Source organism: Prenolepis imparis, unplaced genomic scaffold (genome assembly GCF_030444845.1).
Source record: "Prenolepis imparis isolate NDT839.2.m4 unplaced genomic scaffold, iyPreImpa1.0 SCAF_4, whole genome shotgun sequence".
NCBI lineage: Eukaryota > Metazoa > Arthropoda > Insecta > Hymenoptera > Formicidae > Prenolepis > Prenolepis imparis.
Window position 1 is genome coordinate 1,859,665 of NW_028141162.1, and position 19,263 is coordinate 1,878,927.

The 19,263-nt window shown below is 32.7% G+C and overlaps 6 protein-coding genes across 11 annotated transcripts; 4 read left to right on the top strand and 2 right to left on the bottom strand.

The window, feature by feature from the left end:
• Positions 1-105: 105 nt before the first annotated feature.
• On the top strand, positions 106-2,181 carry LOC145934682 (trafficking protein particle complex subunit 2-like protein). Its single transcript, XM_083035324.1, has 7 exons — positions 106-363; positions 553-676; positions 1,191-1,234; positions 1,414-1,586; positions 1,675-1,762; positions 1,856-1,935; positions 2,026-2,181. The coding sequence occupies exons 1-7, from the start codon at positions 325-327 to the stop codon at positions 2,066-2,068; spliced, it is 591 nt and encodes a 196-aa protein (XP_082891450.1). The 5' UTR covers positions 106-324; the 3' UTR covers positions 2,069-2,181.
• A 916-nt stretch (positions 2,182-3,097) lies between these two features.
• Cct2 (chaperonin containing TCP1 subunit 2) lies at positions 3,098-6,101 on the top strand. The gene is made up of 7 exons (XM_083035289.1): positions 3,098-3,256; positions 3,620-3,929; positions 4,009-4,445; positions 4,528-4,605; positions 4,695-4,919; positions 5,153-5,534; positions 5,673-6,101. Exons 1-7 carry the CDS (start codon positions 3,254-3,256, stop codon positions 5,843-5,845), a joined length of 1,608 nt encoding a protein of 535 aa, XP_082891415.1. The 5' UTR covers positions 3,098-3,253; the 3' UTR covers positions 5,846-6,101.
• Positions 6,102-6,241: 140 nt separating this feature from the next.
• LOC145934675 (NADH-cytochrome b5 reductase 3) lies at positions 6,242-10,969 on the bottom strand. 2 transcript variants are annotated; one of them, XM_083035303.1, is made up of 4 exons: positions 10,745-10,969; positions 7,573-7,902; positions 7,309-7,497; positions 6,242-7,169 (listed from the first exon to the last, which is right to left on the bottom strand). In XM_083035303.1, exons 1-4 carry the CDS (start codon positions 10,766-10,768, stop codon positions 6,786-6,788), a joined length of 927 nt encoding a protein of 308 aa, XP_082891429.1. In that variant the 5' UTR covers positions 10,769-10,969; the 3' UTR covers positions 6,242-6,785. The 2 variants fall into 2 exon arrangements, with proteins under 2 accessions (XP_082891429.1, XP_082891430.1); XM_083035304.1 differs by lacking the exon at positions 10,745-10,969 and adding an exon at positions 8,354-8,903.
• Positions 10,970-11,829: 860 nt separating this feature from the next.
• On the top strand, positions 11,830-12,608 carry LOC145934683 (transmembrane protein 60). The gene is made up of 2 exons (XM_083035325.1): positions 11,830-12,179; positions 12,432-12,608. Exons 1-2 carry the CDS (start codon positions 11,970-11,972, stop codon positions 12,606-12,608), a joined length of 387 nt encoding a protein of 128 aa, XP_082891451.1. The 5' UTR covers positions 11,830-11,969.
• LOC145934680 (uncharacterized) lies at positions 12,516-14,922 on the top strand. 5 transcript variants are annotated; one of them, XM_083035319.1, is made up of 5 exons: positions 12,516-12,654; positions 13,710-13,958; positions 14,128-14,262; positions 14,354-14,459; positions 14,546-14,922. In XM_083035319.1, the coding sequence occupies exons 2-5, from the start codon at positions 13,716-13,718 to the stop codon at positions 14,704-14,706; spliced, it is 645 nt and encodes a 214-aa protein (XP_082891445.1). In that variant the 5' UTR covers positions 12,516-12,654; positions 13,710-13,715; the 3' UTR covers positions 14,707-14,922. The 5 variants fall into 5 exon arrangements, with proteins under 5 accessions (XP_082891445.1, XP_082891444.1, XP_082891443.1 ...); XM_083035318.1 differs by lacking the exon at positions 12,516-12,654 and adding an exon at positions 12,968-13,137; XM_083035317.1 differs by lacking the exon at positions 12,516-12,654 and adding an exon at positions 13,191-13,333.
• Apc4 (anaphase-promoting complex subunit 4) lies at positions 14,545-17,968 on the bottom strand. Its single transcript, XM_083035274.1, has 7 exons — positions 17,842-17,968; positions 17,260-17,633; positions 16,980-17,180; positions 16,553-16,834; positions 16,230-16,453; positions 15,576-16,138; positions 14,545-15,483 (listed from the first exon to the last, which is right to left on the bottom strand). The coding sequence occupies exons 1-7, from the start codon at positions 17,945-17,947 to the stop codon at positions 15,062-15,064; spliced, it is 2,172 nt and encodes a 723-aa protein (XP_082891400.1). The 5' UTR covers positions 17,948-17,968; the 3' UTR covers positions 14,545-15,061.
• Positions 17,969-19,263: the final 1,295 nt, after the last annotated feature.

The following is a 19,263-nucleotide window of genomic DNA, read 5'->3' on the forward strand; positions in this document are numbered from 1 at the left end:
GCTCCTCGCCTACCCGCCGCGGCTCGCCCCTGAAATTGGCAACACTGCCGCTTGCGTTCGCAAAACTTCGCGGAAAACTTCTACGTTTGTATACAAACACAAACACGAGAAGCTAAATGCGCTAGAACGTGATTCGTGAATGATATTGCACATGTGCAGTTCACATGATACCTCTCATAAAGCGTAGTTCACACTGTCATTTTTCTCATTCTTGCTATCTGTTTGCAATGGAAATAATCAAGACTTGATAATAATCGTATGTCATAATTGCTTCTTCTCCAAAGTGTTTATCTGTCAATTCAACTTGGAAATTTATAATGTACCATGTCACAGCGTACTAAAGTTATTCAATTATACAAAACGGTAATAAAGTGTATTCTTCATATATTTTAATAATAATTAATAATTAATAATATGTTCAACATGTAGTATCTTATTTTATAATGATCAGTATATTTTAGTATTATTCTTATAATATAAATAAGTTTCAAAATTTAATTGTTTTATTAGTTTCGCTTATATTTCCTCTTTTTCTTATTGAATTTTTTTCAGCTATTGTTCATGGGCCGAGACTATCCAAAGGGATATCAATATTTCAGGACTAAGCTGAGGAGAGCTTTCGATAAGAACAAGACAGAAACTGATCCTGAAAAAATAGATAAAATGATAGGACACGGTAATTTTGTAATAAAAGAATTAGAAGCTTTATACATGTTGCGCAAGTACAGAACTTTGAAGAGAAGATATTATGACCAATAATAGAGAAGGAAGAAACTTATATTGTATACCAAATTGTACAAATGTATCAATTCTGCGTTAATTGTATAAACACACTGCTCAATCGATGCAGTATATACTTTCATAAATTAGAATTATTGATTTGTAATATATGTATGTATATATACACACTTTTTACATATTTGCATACTGTATATAATACAGTTTTGTACATGAATAAATATTAATATTTGTATTTCATATTTTTTTTTACTATATAAGTAAATTTATCCATTGAAAAATAGCATTTTAATTATTCAAACGACTGCACATATACTAGAATACAGTTACTCTAACCTAATATCGCTATTAGTTACGGAATGTTTACCCTCGCGATTATTTTCACCTAAAAATACATTCAACAGAAAATGTGTGACATATTATAATTAAATCTTTTTATTGCGTTTTCGTAGAATCTCCTAAAATGGCCGCTTGCGTAGCTGTAATTGGCAAAGATGCAAGTATATACGTTCTTTTCGAATTTACAGGTTACGATCGATTAAGATAAACAGAAATTTAAAAAAAAATGTAATAAAAAATGTGTACATATTCAAATGTATCCTCATAAGTCCTGCGTATCTGGTCAAGCTGCAAAGATTGAATTATTCGCGATTAATGGAAAAATATATTTTACAGAACTCTCCAAAATACATCAAGTGTGCGGATGAAGCCTCTGCCCTGCAATTTCATTATAAAGTGCACACGTCAATTGATATTATAGAAGAAAAACTGAATGTAGGGAATAAAACGACAGTTGATATACGCGACTTATACTTGGGTTTGTTATTCGCAACTGAGGAATATAAAATGTATGTAACGTCGTGCAAAGAATATCACCTTCTCTGAGAGATGCAAATTATACGTTAAATGTTTACTTCTATTCATTTCTGTTTTTAGATACGGCTATGCGACTAACACAAAGATTAAATTTGTCATAGTATTACAGTCGTCCAATGTATCATTAAGAGACAATGAAGTGAAAATGGTAATGCTTTGTTTTTCTCTTTTCTTATATAACTTTGATTACTCATAATTACATTAATCATATTGTAATCTTCTTAACAACTTCTGATTACAGATTTTCAAGAAGTTACATGCTGCATACTCCAATGCTGTTTGCAATCCATTTTACATTCCAGGTGATCAAATAGTTTCTAAGTAAGTTTACTCGCACTTCTAAATCTAGCTATACTTTATATGAATGTTAGAATTAATGAAGATACTGTAATCATATATTTGGTTTTTTAGATCATTCAATATGGCAGTGCTGGAAATAATGGGTGTTATTTAAAATATTCTAAAGAGATGTTTAAAAAATAATTCACATAATCACAAGACACAAAAACTACATTATACAAATATTCTGTAATAAATATAAGCTATGGAAATAAATAACTTGATATAATTCTACAAAATATTTGCAACATTTAATTATTTCCTTCATAAATTTTCATATTTCTTTTTTTAAATTTTCCATATATTTCCCCCTTAAGAATATATATATATATATATATATATATATATTTATAATTGATATATACCAGGTGTCTCATTTTAAAGGACCCACTCAAATACACAACATCTTTTTCTACTAATTAATTTGAACAACTTTTATCTGAAGCATTTTTTTATTTTCTTCAAAATTCATTCTCACCTTCACTTAAGGTTAACCTTCACTAATCTTGGAGACGCAAGACAAGGTCATATGAATATTACTATGTTATATCCCCCTCGAAACCCTACAACTTTTGTAGGAAACATTTTTTGATTTAACGCAGTGTTTCTGAGATATTTGAGTATGTCCTTTAAAATGGGACACCCGGTATAATATAAATTTATATTTGTTGTTAAAATTAGTATTTACATACGACAAAAAAGTTTGATATAGTAATACTACAAAACTTCTTTTCTTCTCATCTTTTTTAAGTGATATTTTTTGATCAATTAATTTTAAAATATGAGATCTCTGTCTATATACGATTTTTATTATTGATACACTGTTTCTTTTTCTTATTTGTTTTCTTACCTGCACTTAGCTATCTCTTTTCTTTTGGATGCATCTCGTTTCAACATATATGATTCATCCGCGTTCAAATCGGGACATAAAAGGAAATTAAATTCAGAATACGACATACACAACGCGTTTTAAAAGAGAAAGGAGCATTTCTTGCATTTACACGATTAAATATCGCGATCTTTCAAGATCCTTTCCGATTGGTCTGTTTCTGCATCCGTCTTCTTTATCGCGTTTCATGATTCGCTCTTCGTTTGTGTTGCAGCGAATCATCGACAGGCAGAGGATCGAACGTTCCATGGAAATGGGTCGAAAGTTACGTCACATGACGCATGGCTGCCTGAATAATCGTGAATTCGTGAATAATCACATCAGAACATTTGCCATTGTACGATTATTCCCATTTTCGTACATTTGCGTGATTTTCTTGCAGAAAAGCAGTAATCCTCACATTAATTTACAATGGTAAGTTCCGCACGTGGTCTCGTAATCTTGTTTACCTGAAAATTGTAGTAAATATTAGGTATTGCCTCGATCAAGAACCCGGTCTCCTGGAAGCGAACGACAAATGGCGTACGTGTTTCGTCGAAAAAGCAAAAGACAAATTTGCACGCGATAATTTCAACTGCATTACAATGTTGCACGATGTGATATTCAGGAATTAAATTTATAAACCAATTTTCCCGACATTAGCCATAATATTTATAAACGTTGTAGTTACTGCTTAAAAGAAACGGATGCTGCTCCATTTCGAATCGGTTCAGATATTATAGATTTGATATTATGTGAATAAGTAAATAAATTGTTTACCAAACTGTTTGTTCCAAGGTCTCCTTGAATCCGATGCGGATCCTCAAACATGAAGCTGGAGAGGAAAAGGCAGAGATTGCTAGGTTGAGCATGTTCATCGGAGCTATAGCCATTGGAGATCTAGTGAAATCCACCCTAGGTCCTAAGGGTATGGACAAGATACTTATATCTCACGGAAGGTCTGCAGGGCAAGTGCAAGTTACTAACGATGGCGCTACCATCCTTAAGAGCGTCGGTGTTGATAATCCTGCTGCCAAAATTTTGGTAGACATGTCTCGTGTCCAAGACGATGAAGTAGGAGACGGCACTACTTCGGTCACCGTTCTTGGTATGTACAATATTAATTATTTGAATTTAACATTCTTCTTAAACATTGCTTGATTCTTTTTGTTTATCTCTTCTTGCAGCTGCTGAACTCTTGCGTGAAGCGGAGAAACTGATTGAGAATCAAAAGATTCATCCACAGACTATTATTAGCGGTTGGAGAAACGCTACTAATGTAGCGACAGAAGCTCTGATTAATGCATCGGCAAATAACTCGGCGGATCCCGAACGGTTCCACGAGGATTTACTGAATATAGCGCGCACAACATTGAGCTCCAAGATCTTATCGCAACACAAGGAACACTTTAGCAAGCTCGCGGTTGATGCGGTGTTGCGTCTTAAAGGTTCCGGTACCATGTCTGCTATTCAAGTTATAAAGAAACGCGGCGCGACGCTCGCTGATTCGTTCTTGGATGAGGGATTCCTGTTGGATAAGAAGCCTGGTGTTCATCAACCACAAAAAGTTAACGACGCACGCATACTTATCGCTAATACATCTATGGACACGGACAAAATCAAGGTATATATTTCTACTATATTATGTACAATATTTTTCTCAATTATCTAAATGACTCTAACGTTGCATGCATTTTTGTTTGAAGGTATTTGGTTCCAGAGTTCGTGTGGATTCAATGGCGAAGATTGCAGAATTGGAAGCTGCAGAAAAAGAAAAGATGAAGGTAATATATAATATTTACTTTCAATTTTTGTCATGCATATTCCTAAACTTTTAATCAATGTGCGTGTTAATTTCTGCATTTTATCTTAGGATAAGGTCGACAAGATCTTGAAGCATGGATGCACCGTTTTCATCAATAGACAGTTGATTTACAATTATCCAGAACAATTGTTCGCCGACGCCGGAATTATGGCTATCGAGCATGCAGATTTCGACGGTATCGAGAGACTAGCGCTCGTTACTGGTGGCGAAATAGTCAGCACCTTTGACAATCCAGAGTTAGTCAAGCTTGGAAAATGCGATCTTATCGAACAGGTAAATTTAGTTTTTTTTTTCTCTTCACAATTCAATATAGGATATTTCAGATATCCACAATACAGCACTCTGTATTAATGCGATGATTATAAATAACGTTAGAATTTAATTTTGTTATATATTATACATTTACATTAATATAATTTATAAGTAACATATTACATTAACACAAAACACACACATACAAATTTTATATATTATATATTTAATCAATATATATTGTTTCTATGCAGGTCATGATAGGGGAAGACACGCTCCTGAGATTCTCCGGAGTTCCATTAGGTGAAGCATGCACCGTTGTTATTCGCGGCGCGACTCAGCAGATCATCGATGAGGCTGAGAGGTCGTTGCACGATGCGCTCTGCGTCTTGGCTGCCACAGTGCGTGAATCGAGGATAGTCTACGGCGGTGGATGCAGCGAGATGATTATGGCTTGCGCAGTTATGCGAGCGGCCGCTTCCACGCCAGGTAAGGAGGCGGTCGCGATGGAAGCGTTCGCACGAGCGTTGCAGCAATTGCCCACTGTTATCGCCGACAATGCTGGCTATGACTCTGCGCAGTTGATTAGCGAGCTGAGAGCTGCGCATAATTCCAGTGGCAGCACCATGGGATTAGGTAAGTTTTTAACTATATTTATCAGTTCTGATATTTTTGTGATATATATAACATCATTGCATGTGTGTGTGTGTGTGTGTGGATAGTTTTTGATTTACACAGGATGTACTAAACTAAATTTATCGTATGATCTTGCAGATATGGAATTGGGTAAAGTTGGTTGCATGAAGCGTCTAGGAATCACTGAATCCTGGGTAGTAAAAAGACAAGTTCTCGTAAGCGCAGCCGAAGCAGCGGAAATGATATTACGTGTGGATGACATTTTGCGTGCGGCTCCTAGAAAACGCACTCAAGATAGAGGACGTTGTTAAAATAAAAAAATCGTTGTTTAAATAACGAAATTTTTATCTCTTCTTCGATTTGCGATACTTTCACATGGCTATTACCATTGCCATTTACTTTCTTATGCAACATCTAAAATTAACATGTTTAATTATAACAAGATATTATTGGAGTATTATTTAATTGCGCGTTATTATTTTATTCATTTGTCCACAATGTTATATATTTGATACTAATGTACTAATTATCACAGTAAGCAGAATATACCATTCACATTGCTTTGAACATTGTGTCATATTTCTATGAGAATTGTGTTTTACTTTTCCTAATTTCTCAAATAAGAGATTGTACAATAAGCAGAATGTCTCTGTATTCAGAACTTTTTATAACAATACAATAGATTCAACATTAATAAATGCTTGAAAAATATAAAATACTTTGTATGCATATTCTACACGAACAATATACTTCAGTCACCTAATTTTGTACACTTTTTTATAATAAATACAGGATTGAATAAATTATATTTTAGTCGTAAAGAAAATGTTTATTTCGTGTAAATTTAATGATTTATCGTTTGTTCTAAAATCTTGTTTGATCATAATCTTTAAAATAAAAAAGAAAATAAAATTTTTTTGGTATTTTATCTTGTTTAACTTTATATAGATAGATATAACTATATAATCATCTATACAACACGATTGCATTTCGTTGATTTTATAACACTTATATAGAAATTGTACAATACTGTTCGAGTTGTCTTTATGAATAAATTTTGATGGAAATTTAACAGATAAACTTTTGATTGGTATTGTTTGTGAGTCATTCAATATCCATCATAATAAATGCCAAGCAGACTGTATACATTAAGTCAAACATCAGAAATTTACCCCTAAACATTGTTGAAGTACTAAAAGCAAAGTAAATCTTTGCAAACTTTCTATGGTGATCTGCATGACAAATCATCAATTAATATGCGAATCGTAATTTAGAATCATAACCAAGTTTATCAAGATTTGGAGTGCAAGCAAAATTGATCATCGGAGGTGGACCACACATTAGTACGATGGTATCTGATGATGGTGGGAACATATGTTTCTCTATTATATCAGTACTGATATATCCTGTGCTATAAAGCCATCCCTCGCTACTTGTGTCTACTGTGTACCAAAGTTTCAATTTGTTTGGATGTCTTTTGGCAATATCGTCTAATTCATCTCGCAGCAAAATATCTTTCTCAGTCTGATTGGCGAACAGCAAAGAAGTTTGAGTTTCGTCTGTGGGGTCTTTTATTATCGCACGAATTAACTGCAACATCGGTGTAATGCCTGTACCACCAGCGAGCATAACAATCTGTGCAGAGAAAGAAATATATAGATTTATTATACATATTCTTTTAAGAAATACCTAGAGTTGCTCTTAATAATGATAACAAAAACACAAGTTTATATAACAACAATCGTATTTAATATATGTAGAGAAATGTATTTGCCTTTTTAACATTATATTCCACAGGTGGTTCTTTCCTAAGAAGTTTTATAAAGACCTTTCCATTTCCTTTATAAATCAATCTACCAGAGGGACCTCTAAAGTCAATGGTGTCTCCTATTTCCATGCTCTCCAAATATTGAGACAATTTTCCTCCCTCTGGGAATTTTGGATGCACATTTTTGAAGTATACCTGAAAAATATACATTAAAAACATGTTATCATTATTTTTTTATATTATAATTAATTTAATAATTCAATTAATTACCTTGATGACGAGATCCACGTAGCCATGATCATCATCACTTGAAACAGGTGTGTATGACCGTACCGCAACATCTTCTCCAATTTTTGCCGTTAAATGTACATGTTGACCAATAGGTAAACCCAGAATGTGATTCGGTGTTGGTAAGCCGAATCTAAACTTTCTTGTATCATGACTTATTATGTCTTTTTCGATTAAAGGTAAACTATACTTGACTACTGGATCAACTAGCAGTATTGGAGACTTTTTCCTTTTGTCGCTCCAGGATTTGTATATTTTAAATGCAACTCCTATAACAACTACTGTTCCCACTGCAGCCAAGACTGGAAGCACCTAGAAATATAAAACTTTGTTTTAATATAAATATGACAGTTTTACAGTTTGTATTTGTAGAAAATCTCATCATTTACAACTTTTATAACTTTGCCTAAACATTTCTTTAAAATTTAGACGCAGACTTTGTTGAAAGTTTTTAGATTAAGAGGGATGTTAATGGATGAATGCCTTATAAACATTTTTTAGAATTAATATTATATAACACAAAATTATCGCGAATTCTCACAGAATGATACTTAACACATAAAAAATTGAGATATAATAAATCGTCTCTTTTTAATACACATCAGTTATCGCTCCAACTCCGAATCTAGCACATTATCGTAAAAAAAATTAAAAAAAAAAAAAAATACGCCTATTGCGCAAAGTACAGACATCGTTCGACATTTGTGGGATGTTGGCGAGGTTGCAAACATTCGTTCGGTTTCGATCGAAATCGGCCACTTACCAATGCTCGTACGTTTTGCATCGCGGTTGATCCGACCCACGTGGACCCGGGGCGCGCGAGAGCAAAAGAGAGGTTAAAGAGCAAGACGACAGAGTAGAGACGAGTGACGCCGTGAATTGCAAATTGGCAAATTCGCGACGATGACGTCAAAGCGATCTCGGAAGATCGGATGACAGCTTGGAGTAGCTATTCGCGAGTAGCCGAGAATTCTCTCCGTCTACTAGGACGTCTGGTTTTAGGAGTCCGGAGGGTCAACGGGACGCGCGACCCTACTCCGAACCTAGTCGCTCCAAATCCATTAAAATAGACTCGGCTTATTCTCGCGTTTTCGGAATAGGACCATTATTTATAGTCGCGTCACAAGAGAAGAGGCATTATGTATTAAGAAACATATGTCTTTCTGTCATCAACCGATCTGTTGTAGATGTATAGGCCGGCAGATCGTATCGCATATAATATCGCATATCTTTTGCGCAGTCAGCGAAGAAATGTAAGGAATTTGGCCTGTTCGCGTTCATAATTGCATATTTTCTGCGCTTTATTTCATGTCTCCTTATTCCCTCGATACAATCCGATATATTTATTTTACCTCGACAAATAATTTTTCATTAAATAATATAATGACACGAATGACTACATTTCGCATTATTAATATACCAAGTGTCCCATTTTAAAGGACCCACTCAAATATCTCATTGTCAGAAACACTGCGTTAAATCGAAAAATGTTTCCTACAAAAGTTGTAGGGTTTCGAGGGGGACATAACATAGTAATATTCATATGACCTTGGGCGGCGTCTCCAAGGTCAAATAAAGGTGAGAATGAATTTTGAAAAGAAGAAAAAATATTAGGAAAATAAAAAAATGCTTCAGATAAAACATGTTATAATAAAAAATATGGGTTTCCATTAAAAAAATTCATTCTCACCTTCACTTGACCTTGGAGGCGCCGCCCAAGGTCATATGAATATTACTATGTTATGTCCCCCTCGAAACCCTACAACTTTTGTAGGAAACATTTTTCGATTTAACGCAGTGTTTCTGAGATATTTGAGTGAGTCCTTTAAAATGGGACACCCGGTATATATAATTATCATATATAAAAAAGTATGACTTTTAGTTTTGTATCGGCAAGGATCGCGATCTTGATTACATATATGCAAATTACGACTCATCCTTTTGTTTACGAATATATATACCAGCTGTCCCATTTTAAAGGACCCACTCAAATAACTCATTGTCAGAAACACTGCGTTAAATCGAAAAATGTTTCCTACAAAAGTTGTAGGATTTCGAGGGGGATATAACATAGTAATATTCATTTGACCTTGGGCGGCGTCTCCAAGGTTAGTGAAGGTTAACCTTAAGTGAAGGTGAGAATGAATTTTGAAGAAAATAAAAAAATGCTTCAGATAAAAGTTGTTCAAATTAATTAGTAGAAAAACATGTTATAATAAAAAATATGGGTTTCCATTAAAAAAATTCATTCTCACCTTCACTTGACCTTGGAGGCGCCGCCCAAGGTCATATGAATATTACTATGTTATGTCCCCCTCGAAACCCTACAACTTTTGTAGGAAACATTTTTTGATTTAACGCAGTGTTTCTGAGATATTTGAGTGGGTCCTTTAAAATGGGACACCCGGTATATATATTGAATGATAAAAGTTTTATGTTTACTCCATGTATGACAACATGTCATATATTAGTCATTATAATTTCTATCATATGTTAATTTGATGCATATATGTGTATATTATTATCTCAAATGTCCTTCATTGCGTTTAAGATTTATTAATACTGATATATCCTACGATCGATGGATGTATATGTTTTGTATGTATAAAATATATATATAGAATGTTCAATGTCAATTTCGTTTTTATAAACATAGTTATATTATATTATTGTTTAATTTTTGTCTGATTGTATAATAATGAGCGATTATTACTAGAAACAAAAAGATATTTATTGATAAATTATTAATAATTAGATGAGATGCACATATGTACCGCGATATTTTTTATTCTTCAATAATAATTTCAAATGCGTAACTTTTTGTTTATAAAATCGTGATACACCAACACTTATTAATCAGATAAAAAGAATAAGATACCCAAATTTCAAGGTCAAAAGAGATATATAACCAAATTTGCTCTCTATTTAAATTTTTAAGAAAAGTAATTTCGAGATGATTATTTGAACGATATGAGTATAATATATATATATATATATATATATATATATATATATATATATATATGTCACGTTCAAATCATTATTATTATTCAAATATACTATAAATAATCTAACGCTTTTATTTATTTAAAATTCACAAATTATCATGACATTGAAAGGAACTCACTAAAATGCGAAGATTTTATATACATACTTCAGAATCTATTGTCGTGTTCATATTTTCAATTCCAGTTCTTCACACATTAAATAATGTGCGCACACAATTTTCAAACTTCCAAACGTAGATCAGCTGTTTGACGCGTTGGTATTGTTTCAACTAATTAATTAACTGCTTGTATAAATGAGAATTGAGTGAGACAAGTAAGGAGCAAAAGATCGACCTAATATTCTCGGATAGGTCGAGAGACTAATCGCGAGAGATCGTGTTTACAGATTGAATGTCGAGTGACAGTAGTGTAAACGCATTAAATTTGCCCGTTCTTTTACTAAAAAAAAAAAAAAAAAAAGATTTTTAAATACAATCGTCCATCTCGAATTATTTTATCTCTTAGCTCTCTGTGTTCGTGTGATCTTATAATATCAAATTAATTATATTAAAAACGATACGATAATAAAAGTAGCTAAAAATGCAAGGAAAATTGTAAAATGACGATAATATATTAAATACGAATTTAATGAAAAAAAAATCTATATATTTTCTTTGTTCTCTATTTTCTATTCTCCCTTCTCTGTTCATATAATAGTAGTGTTTTTCTTTGTTATTTTTTTCTTCTTTCCGGTGAATCTTTTACCATGGTGAACAGTGTTTGCAAGATACGCGACTGCCATTTATTAACTTACGATCTTCACACGATGACGTTTCCTCGTACGCGAGATTTTATTGGCCATATCGATAATGGGCGTCTTGGCTGTTCTTTTCTAATAACCGAGTGCGCATATCGCAATTCTTTATCGCAATGATATGAAAAATGCAAACAGGTTATTGTAAATAATCGGTGAATAACGAAAAACTAAGCAGTAGTATATATATATATGTTTTGATCTATTTTTCCCTTTTTTCTCTGAAATGTCAATATAATATATATTTTTTTTCCTCAAAATGTAATAAAATATAAATGAAAAAGTATGCATAGAAACAATATTTTAATAGAGTTATTTATAATTTTCTTTCTTTTTTTTGTGGACTCGGACTTATACACACGATTTTAATTTTCGCAAAATTATCGAACATGCAGCGCCATCTTACGGACTTCTAAAACATCATAAAGACAAATCTAAAACAATATCGATAAAATAGAGCGATTGAAAATATATACTTTAGCATACTGTTGGTTATGAAAGGTTAAAATTGTCAAATAACCGATTATGCACAAATGTATAATCTTTTTGGAATTGTTGTGCATTATTAACTGTCTTCCATGGCTGTTTTGCATCGCGCCTTGTTCACGTGGTTCAATTTGTTAATATTTTTGGTCCTGCTAGTTTTGAAGCTTGACCAAAGAATACAATGGAACTGGTTCATTGTTTTCATTCCAATGTGGCTCTACAACAATATTCTTCTCATGTACATTATTTTCAACATGATCTCACATTGCAAGAACGGACGTCTCAATAGTTTGCACAGAGAGGCAAGTATTTGTCAAGTCGCAGTTCAGCAAGACGTAGACTTTCTTTTGCACAGTCAAAACTATTCCAAACTTGTTTTTATACACACATATATATATATATATATATATATATAGTTTATAAAAATGTTGGATTTACAGAAATATGGAGGTGCAATAATGTTATAAAGAAAAAAAATTTAATAAATTTATAATTTTAATTAAAAAAGAAAAATTATTACCTTTCGATATACAGTAACAATGTTATTGTTCCAGGTATGGTATATAACAGCTGTGCTCCTGAAGCTATGTGCTCAGCTTCTGATTTGTTCGAAATTGGAAGCACCTGAGTTTTCACTACCAGCCAAAGTGGTACTGGCACCTTTCTGGCTGCTCCTTCCAGCATTAGCAGTTGACGTCTTTATCCATTTGATACATCAGTCTAGATATTGACAATGGATAAGTGCCAGCTTGTTACAAGCTATCTGAGGACTTATACGTATGGTTACATTAATAAAATATCGATATTATCATTACTTTCTATATAAAATCAAATATACAATTACATATATACTTGTTTTTATAAATTGCTTAGTTTATATTCCAATAATTTTATTGGATAATAAAGTATTGTATTGTTACATACACACATTAATTTATATCAATTACATAAAAATATACGAATATATTTTATTAATTTAAATTAAATATTTGGTGTTACTAAATTTTTCCTGTAAAAAAATCAATAGATTAATCCTTATGGCAAGATCTGAAAATGTATAAGTTATGTATAAGTAATGTATAAGTTGTCACACAAGATATATAAGTCTAGTCTGCTATAAATACTTGGTATTGCACAAGGCCAAATAGGACAGAGTTAAAAATAAGTAACTTCATAACAGTGCTTGTCGTAGTAATTCTCTCATCAGTAACTGAAAGAGCATCTTCTGGTTTAAAATCACAAATTTATGCTAGTGCTATGGTTAGTAAGTTCGTTTATATAGAAAAAAATAAAAGCAGTGAACTACACATAAGAGTTGCTCTTATGATTACGCAACATCGTTAACTTCGTTAAGAAAAGCCTTTTGTCTTGCATTGTGAACTGAATGATCATTGTGATAAACATCTGTGAAGAATAAATTGGTATTAGCAGCTGTAGGAAAAACAAAATGATCAATGTAAATAGAATGTAATTATTAAATTGAATGAGAGGAAAAGACAGAATAGCAACATCTGTCAGTCTGCTGATATTGGTCGTGACAAAATACAGCAATTGGATAAATTTCTATCAGTCTTATATTTTCTTGTGCATATTTTTCTTTTCATATATACAATATAATTTAAATACATGAAAAAATATATATATATATTCTCTGATTCTATCTATAATTAAATCTCGAAATAAAAGTATATACATATTAAATAGCTATTATATTAGGAAGAGATATATTTCTTCTCTACAAATTCAGTATTATTTTGTGTACAACTGATAAAATAAGTGACTTTATGAAAAATTTATACCTGTATAAAAATTTCTCTAACGTTGATTTCTAGGTGACAATGTGGTTTTTTATGCTTTTTTATTCATTATTTATATTACGAAAATCTGAAACTGCAAGTGATGTAATAACAGTGAGAGAAGTGAAAGTTGGACACTTGGCTGAGCTTCCATGCTTAAGTATTGACGAACATCATCGTTTTATGTTATGGCAATTTGGAAATAACGATGTCATTGGTCCAGGAAATCCTTTAAATGTAAAGAAATATAATTATGAAGTATTGACTGGCACACTCCAAATAAGAGTAAGTTTTCAGATGTTTTACAAATATATTCTAGATTTTCTTTCTCTTCTAAACAATAGCTTAGGTGTGCAGTAGAAACTTAAATGTATAAATAAGATTGTTATATTTTATAATTTTGTAAAGTACAGTATGTGTATATTTACAATTTATATATTTATAATGCTTATAGGGTGTGTCAACAGCAGAATCTGGATTTTATAAATGTATCTCAAAAGGTTTATTCGATGAGTCTAAATTTAAGATTAATTCAGTTGAATTAATAGTCAAAAATGATTGGGAACAACTTTGGGAAAATGACTATGAGGTACCTCTTACAATTAGATATGAAATATATATAAGTGTCAAATAATTTTATGGAATTATATTTGAATTTTATTCAAACTTATTTTGTCTAGACAAATTTGTTACGAGGAATGACTGCTGTTATGATATTGGTGGTTGCTATAGCTGTTGTTCTTCTAATTATTACCGTTAAGAGAAAGAGAAGTCAAAGATTCTTTGGTAAATTTTTTTTGTAAACATATGACTAGAGAAGAGGATACATTTTTCTATAGATTGTAAGAATTATCTTTCATTTATTTTTACAGATCTTGAAGAGTCGAGAGATAATTCTCCAGCACGATATACGCCAAATAATACACCCGGTGTTTCATCAAGTGCTGGGAATGCTGGAGTAGATAATGCCGCTGTTGATATTGATTTTCCTAAAGTATTTAAACAAATGCAAAAAGAACAAGCAATGCCGTAGATTGTACTTATAAAATAGGAAATTACATCAGGAAATTTTTAAGAATACTTGATACAGTGTCTGTTCTTTAATTTTGGATTTATTTTATTTTACACAACAAATTTTTCCTTACTATTATTACAAAATAGTGTTTATATTCATTACAACTTATTAAAATAAATATATTGTAAAAATGTAAAATATGTATATGTCTAATAAATAATTCTATATTCAAAATGAGTTTATAGTCCAGACTGAGAACAAATAACCAAAGATTATATGAACCATAAATTAAGATTTTTTTCAGCTATTTGAAAAGTTATCCAACATTCGTAATCTTTTCGTATGTATAGATTAAACATACCTTAAATGAATCCTAATAATACTCTTGTAGATCAGTTCTTGTTGCTTCTGCGGGGAAATGTGTGCTGGGTGTGGTATCCATCATATTTTCCAAAATTCGTGCTTCTTCTTCTTCATCATCATCTTCATCCTCGGGTTCTGCTTCAGTCTCGAGTAAACGAATCTTTCTATTATTTTCGCTCAAGATGGCAGCTACTTTTCGAGGACCGCTAACTGCTAGTCGTCTCGCGGATATTCCTTGGAACGGTTTTGGCCACGTCGTACCAATGATATCGACTAAAGTCACCGTATTGTCTTGATACATACAGGTAGATAAGTTATGCAATGGCACTTGCACGAGAGACGATGCATGAGTCTGTTTGTTTAATATAAGTAAACTAAGATAATCTTGCGAGTAAAATTGTAAATCTACTATCACAATATCCGTGCTTTCTCCTATATAGAACACAAAAAAAAGTTATGTATTTTTATGTTTTGTAACAAATAAAATAAATTTTTAATTGTATATGCAATATGATATCACTAACCTTGCTTATGATTCACATCTATCGTAACTGTCTTTGAACCAAGAGATGCAGGTTCCGCAGATGAATATGCAATATTAAAAAGATTCAAAATTTTGCTGTCAGCATCGCTCACAGCTAATAAGAGATTTCCGTTGTTTGCTATAATCTGCGAGGATACGAGAGATGCAAACAATGGCAGAGGCGTTGAAACCATTATAAAGTGCTCGACTAAACCCTGATAGGCTTCTGCGAAAACATTTTCCACAGCAGTGACTAATTTTGTATGGGACTGTAGTAAGGATAAGTTGAAATCTTGCTTCACTATATGCGCGTAATCGCGCAAACAATTATTCGTCTCGAGCATGGCGGCCCATTCGCTTCCTTCCGAGGTCAGAGGAGTCTGTAGATTCTCGCGACGCAGATATTGGCCTAATTTTTCTAGATTTATCCTGTTCGTTCTCGGCACAGTTTTGTCAAAACCGTTCAAAAATTCGGCAATGAACGTTAATTCCTGCTGACTTACGCGGCTCACTTCCGATGGTGCTTTTTCATCTGTTAATTGGAGGATGGCTACGTACAACCATCTATAAATGCAACGAGAACGAAATTAAAACTAATGAAATATAAACAATATTAAATTAATTAATCACTCGATTTGTAATTCGTACATCATACCGGAAAAATGCTTTGTAATTGCGCATACTCTGATCTATAACTTGCTCGATTTCATACGACTTTGCCAGGAAAGCCTCGGATTCATTGATGGCATTAGTAACGAGCGTTTCGTCGCGCAATCCTAGTGCTTCGTATATGCTGCCTACCCTTACCATGCCTCTTAATTCGGCTAATTGATAAACTAAGGCCATACTGACGCTAGTTAAATTTTTTGAGACCAGTTTCTGCAAAAGTATAATCGAATGTTAAAACTATAATTTTAACAATTTTAATATAGAAGCAATTAAGTTAAAAAAGATGATGTTCGATTTATTTACAAGTACCTGTATATTACTGTAACACATTTCAATACTGTGCCCAAATTTTTTCAATCCTTTCTCCGTAAGATCTCGAAGTAGAAAATGTTCTAAATTCTTCGTAGGTATTCCGATCATTAACAGTTCTAAGAAATCTGCGGCCATACTACCAGGTGGATTTGCTTCCGCGTATCGCGTGAGTTTCTCATCCATTTCCAAAAGTATTGTCTCCCAAGCTTCACAAGTGGCCATTAAAGTACGTGACAGATAGTCTTTCAAACATTCTATATTAGCTTGAATTTGCGCAACCTGAGAATAGAATGTATATTTTAATAATTTAATGTCTCTTCTTTATGTTGTTTTAAGTTATTACATGATACTTTAAGAAATAATGCTTTTTGAATTAAAACTTTTGTTATAAATGCAATTAAAAAGTGTGTTATATATAAAAAACCTTAAGAAATGCTATGCTCTTCTCAAGTAACGAACAGGATACTCTAGTCGTTTTGATGCAACTGTTATCTCTCCATGTAATCCACATTGGGTCACCAGATCCGCCTATGATTTGTAAAATTGGTCCACTGCCTACATTTATTATGCCACAATAAAACATTCCAAAAATGTACATTAAGACTGCACCATTTTTCTGGCCAATCTACAAGAGATGTGACTATTATTCATTATAATCCTAAATATTCTGTAATAGTCTGTCTATTGAGTCTTATAATACTTACAAAGAGCATATCTAGAGTGTGAGACAAAAATTCTTTGCGTTCAGGCTCTGCACTGTAACTTCTGATTAAACTAGGCAGAGATGGCAGATAATTGCCTGTAGGTTCATTAGTTTTATCATTCATTGGTAGATTCTCATATTCTGACAGCGACAACCATTTAACACAGACAATTGATTCGTTTGTTGGCAATTTGGTTTTGTGAATAATGTTTTTAGTTTCAACATCAACAAGACAGAGTAGTTTGGATATCTCGTAGCACACTACGAGAAGTTTGCCATCGGGTCTCCACGCTAGATGAACAACCGTATCGGATTCATCTTGAGGACTCAGCAACCAGACTCTTTGCCACGTGAGCCTGTGAAGAACGACTTCACCTGGAATATTTTATATTAAGATATTGAGATATTGAGTCTTCTAAGATAAAAAAGTGGTTCTGAATTTTTTTTTTTATAAATGTTGCAAATTAAAAAATTTGATTTTCAATTTTTTTCTAGAAAATTAGAAAAAGAAGAGAGATAAAGTTAATTTTATCTAATGTCAAACAAGTATATGCTTTTAAAACGCCGACTTTCAGAAACTAACCTTTCACATTGCTAACTGCTAAGAGATCCATTTTCGGTGACCACAGCATCGTCGTCACTTCTGCAGGGAGTTGACGTTCCTCTAGCTGTCTCATTGTACCAGCCATACCTTAAAATTTATCTTTCACTCTAATGTTTCTTAAAAAGAAAATCCTCGACAGTTCGCTAACCAGTCATTGCGCGTTTTGCCTTTATTTATGTTTTACACCTCTCTGTTTACACTCCTGTTCATTATTAGTTGACATTTTACTCTGCTATATCGATAGTTGACCATTTTTAAATAGAGACGGCGCCACCATACAAAAATTGCTACGCAAACATCATTTTGAATTTAACGTCAATTCATCGATACCTTTCATTCGTAATTAGTGCGTCGTTGTGATTGTTGTTGCGGTTGTTGCATTTATTGTAGCGCGTGTTATTTTCCAGTTAAAGTAAATCAAAGAGAGCAAAAACACCGAGAGCTTGTGCCGAGATATCGTAAAATTTCGCTATTATTACGAGTGCGCGGAAAAGGAAATAATAGAAGGAGGGTATATATGTTAATTTATGAACGAATATAGATATATTCGTTATACGATCGAGGTTACTTCTATTTAGCAAAGGTAAGCCAATTTTAGAAAGAGGAGCTTTACTTTTTTATTTAAACATTTAAAGAATAAATCGCTTCGAATTTTATAAATTTAATAATGTACATTATATGTATGAATTTAATAGAACGATTTGCTAGGGCATCGATAAAAGATTTATTCACATCATTCATTCATCGACATTATCGCTTTATAATTTATGTCATCGTTATTTTAGGGCTTATTTGCGATAATTCAATTATTGGTTGTTGTCGCTTCCTCTTTCTCTCTGTACCAACAGTTTATTTTAGAAAGAGGAGCTTTACTTTTTTATTTAAACATTTAAAGAATAAATCGCTTCGAATTTTATAAATTTAATAATGTACATTATATGTATGAATTTAATAGAACGATTTGCTAGGGCATCGATAAAAGATTTATTCACATCATTCATTCATCGACATTATCGCTTTATAATTTATATCATCGTTATTTTAGGGTTTATTTGCGATAATTCAATTATTGGTTGTTGTCGCTTCCTCTTTCTCTCTGTACCAACAGTTTAGGCAACTTGATAACTGAAAACGTTTTGCGGGTAGAGATGGCGCCACCGTGCAAAAATTGGCGCGCCAGCGTCACTCTGAATTTAGCGGGAATGCAACTACTTTTTCTTGAACTCGGCTCGTCGTCGCGGTTGTTCGTTGCTGCGTTTAACGTCGTGCGTGTTATTTTAATCAAAGTAAAGTAAATTTAAATCGAAACAGAGAAATTGTGCCGCGGTATCGGTAAAATATGTCGTCGTTGCGAGAAGAAAATCGTAGGAGGATGTCAATTATCGAACGAATAAAGACACA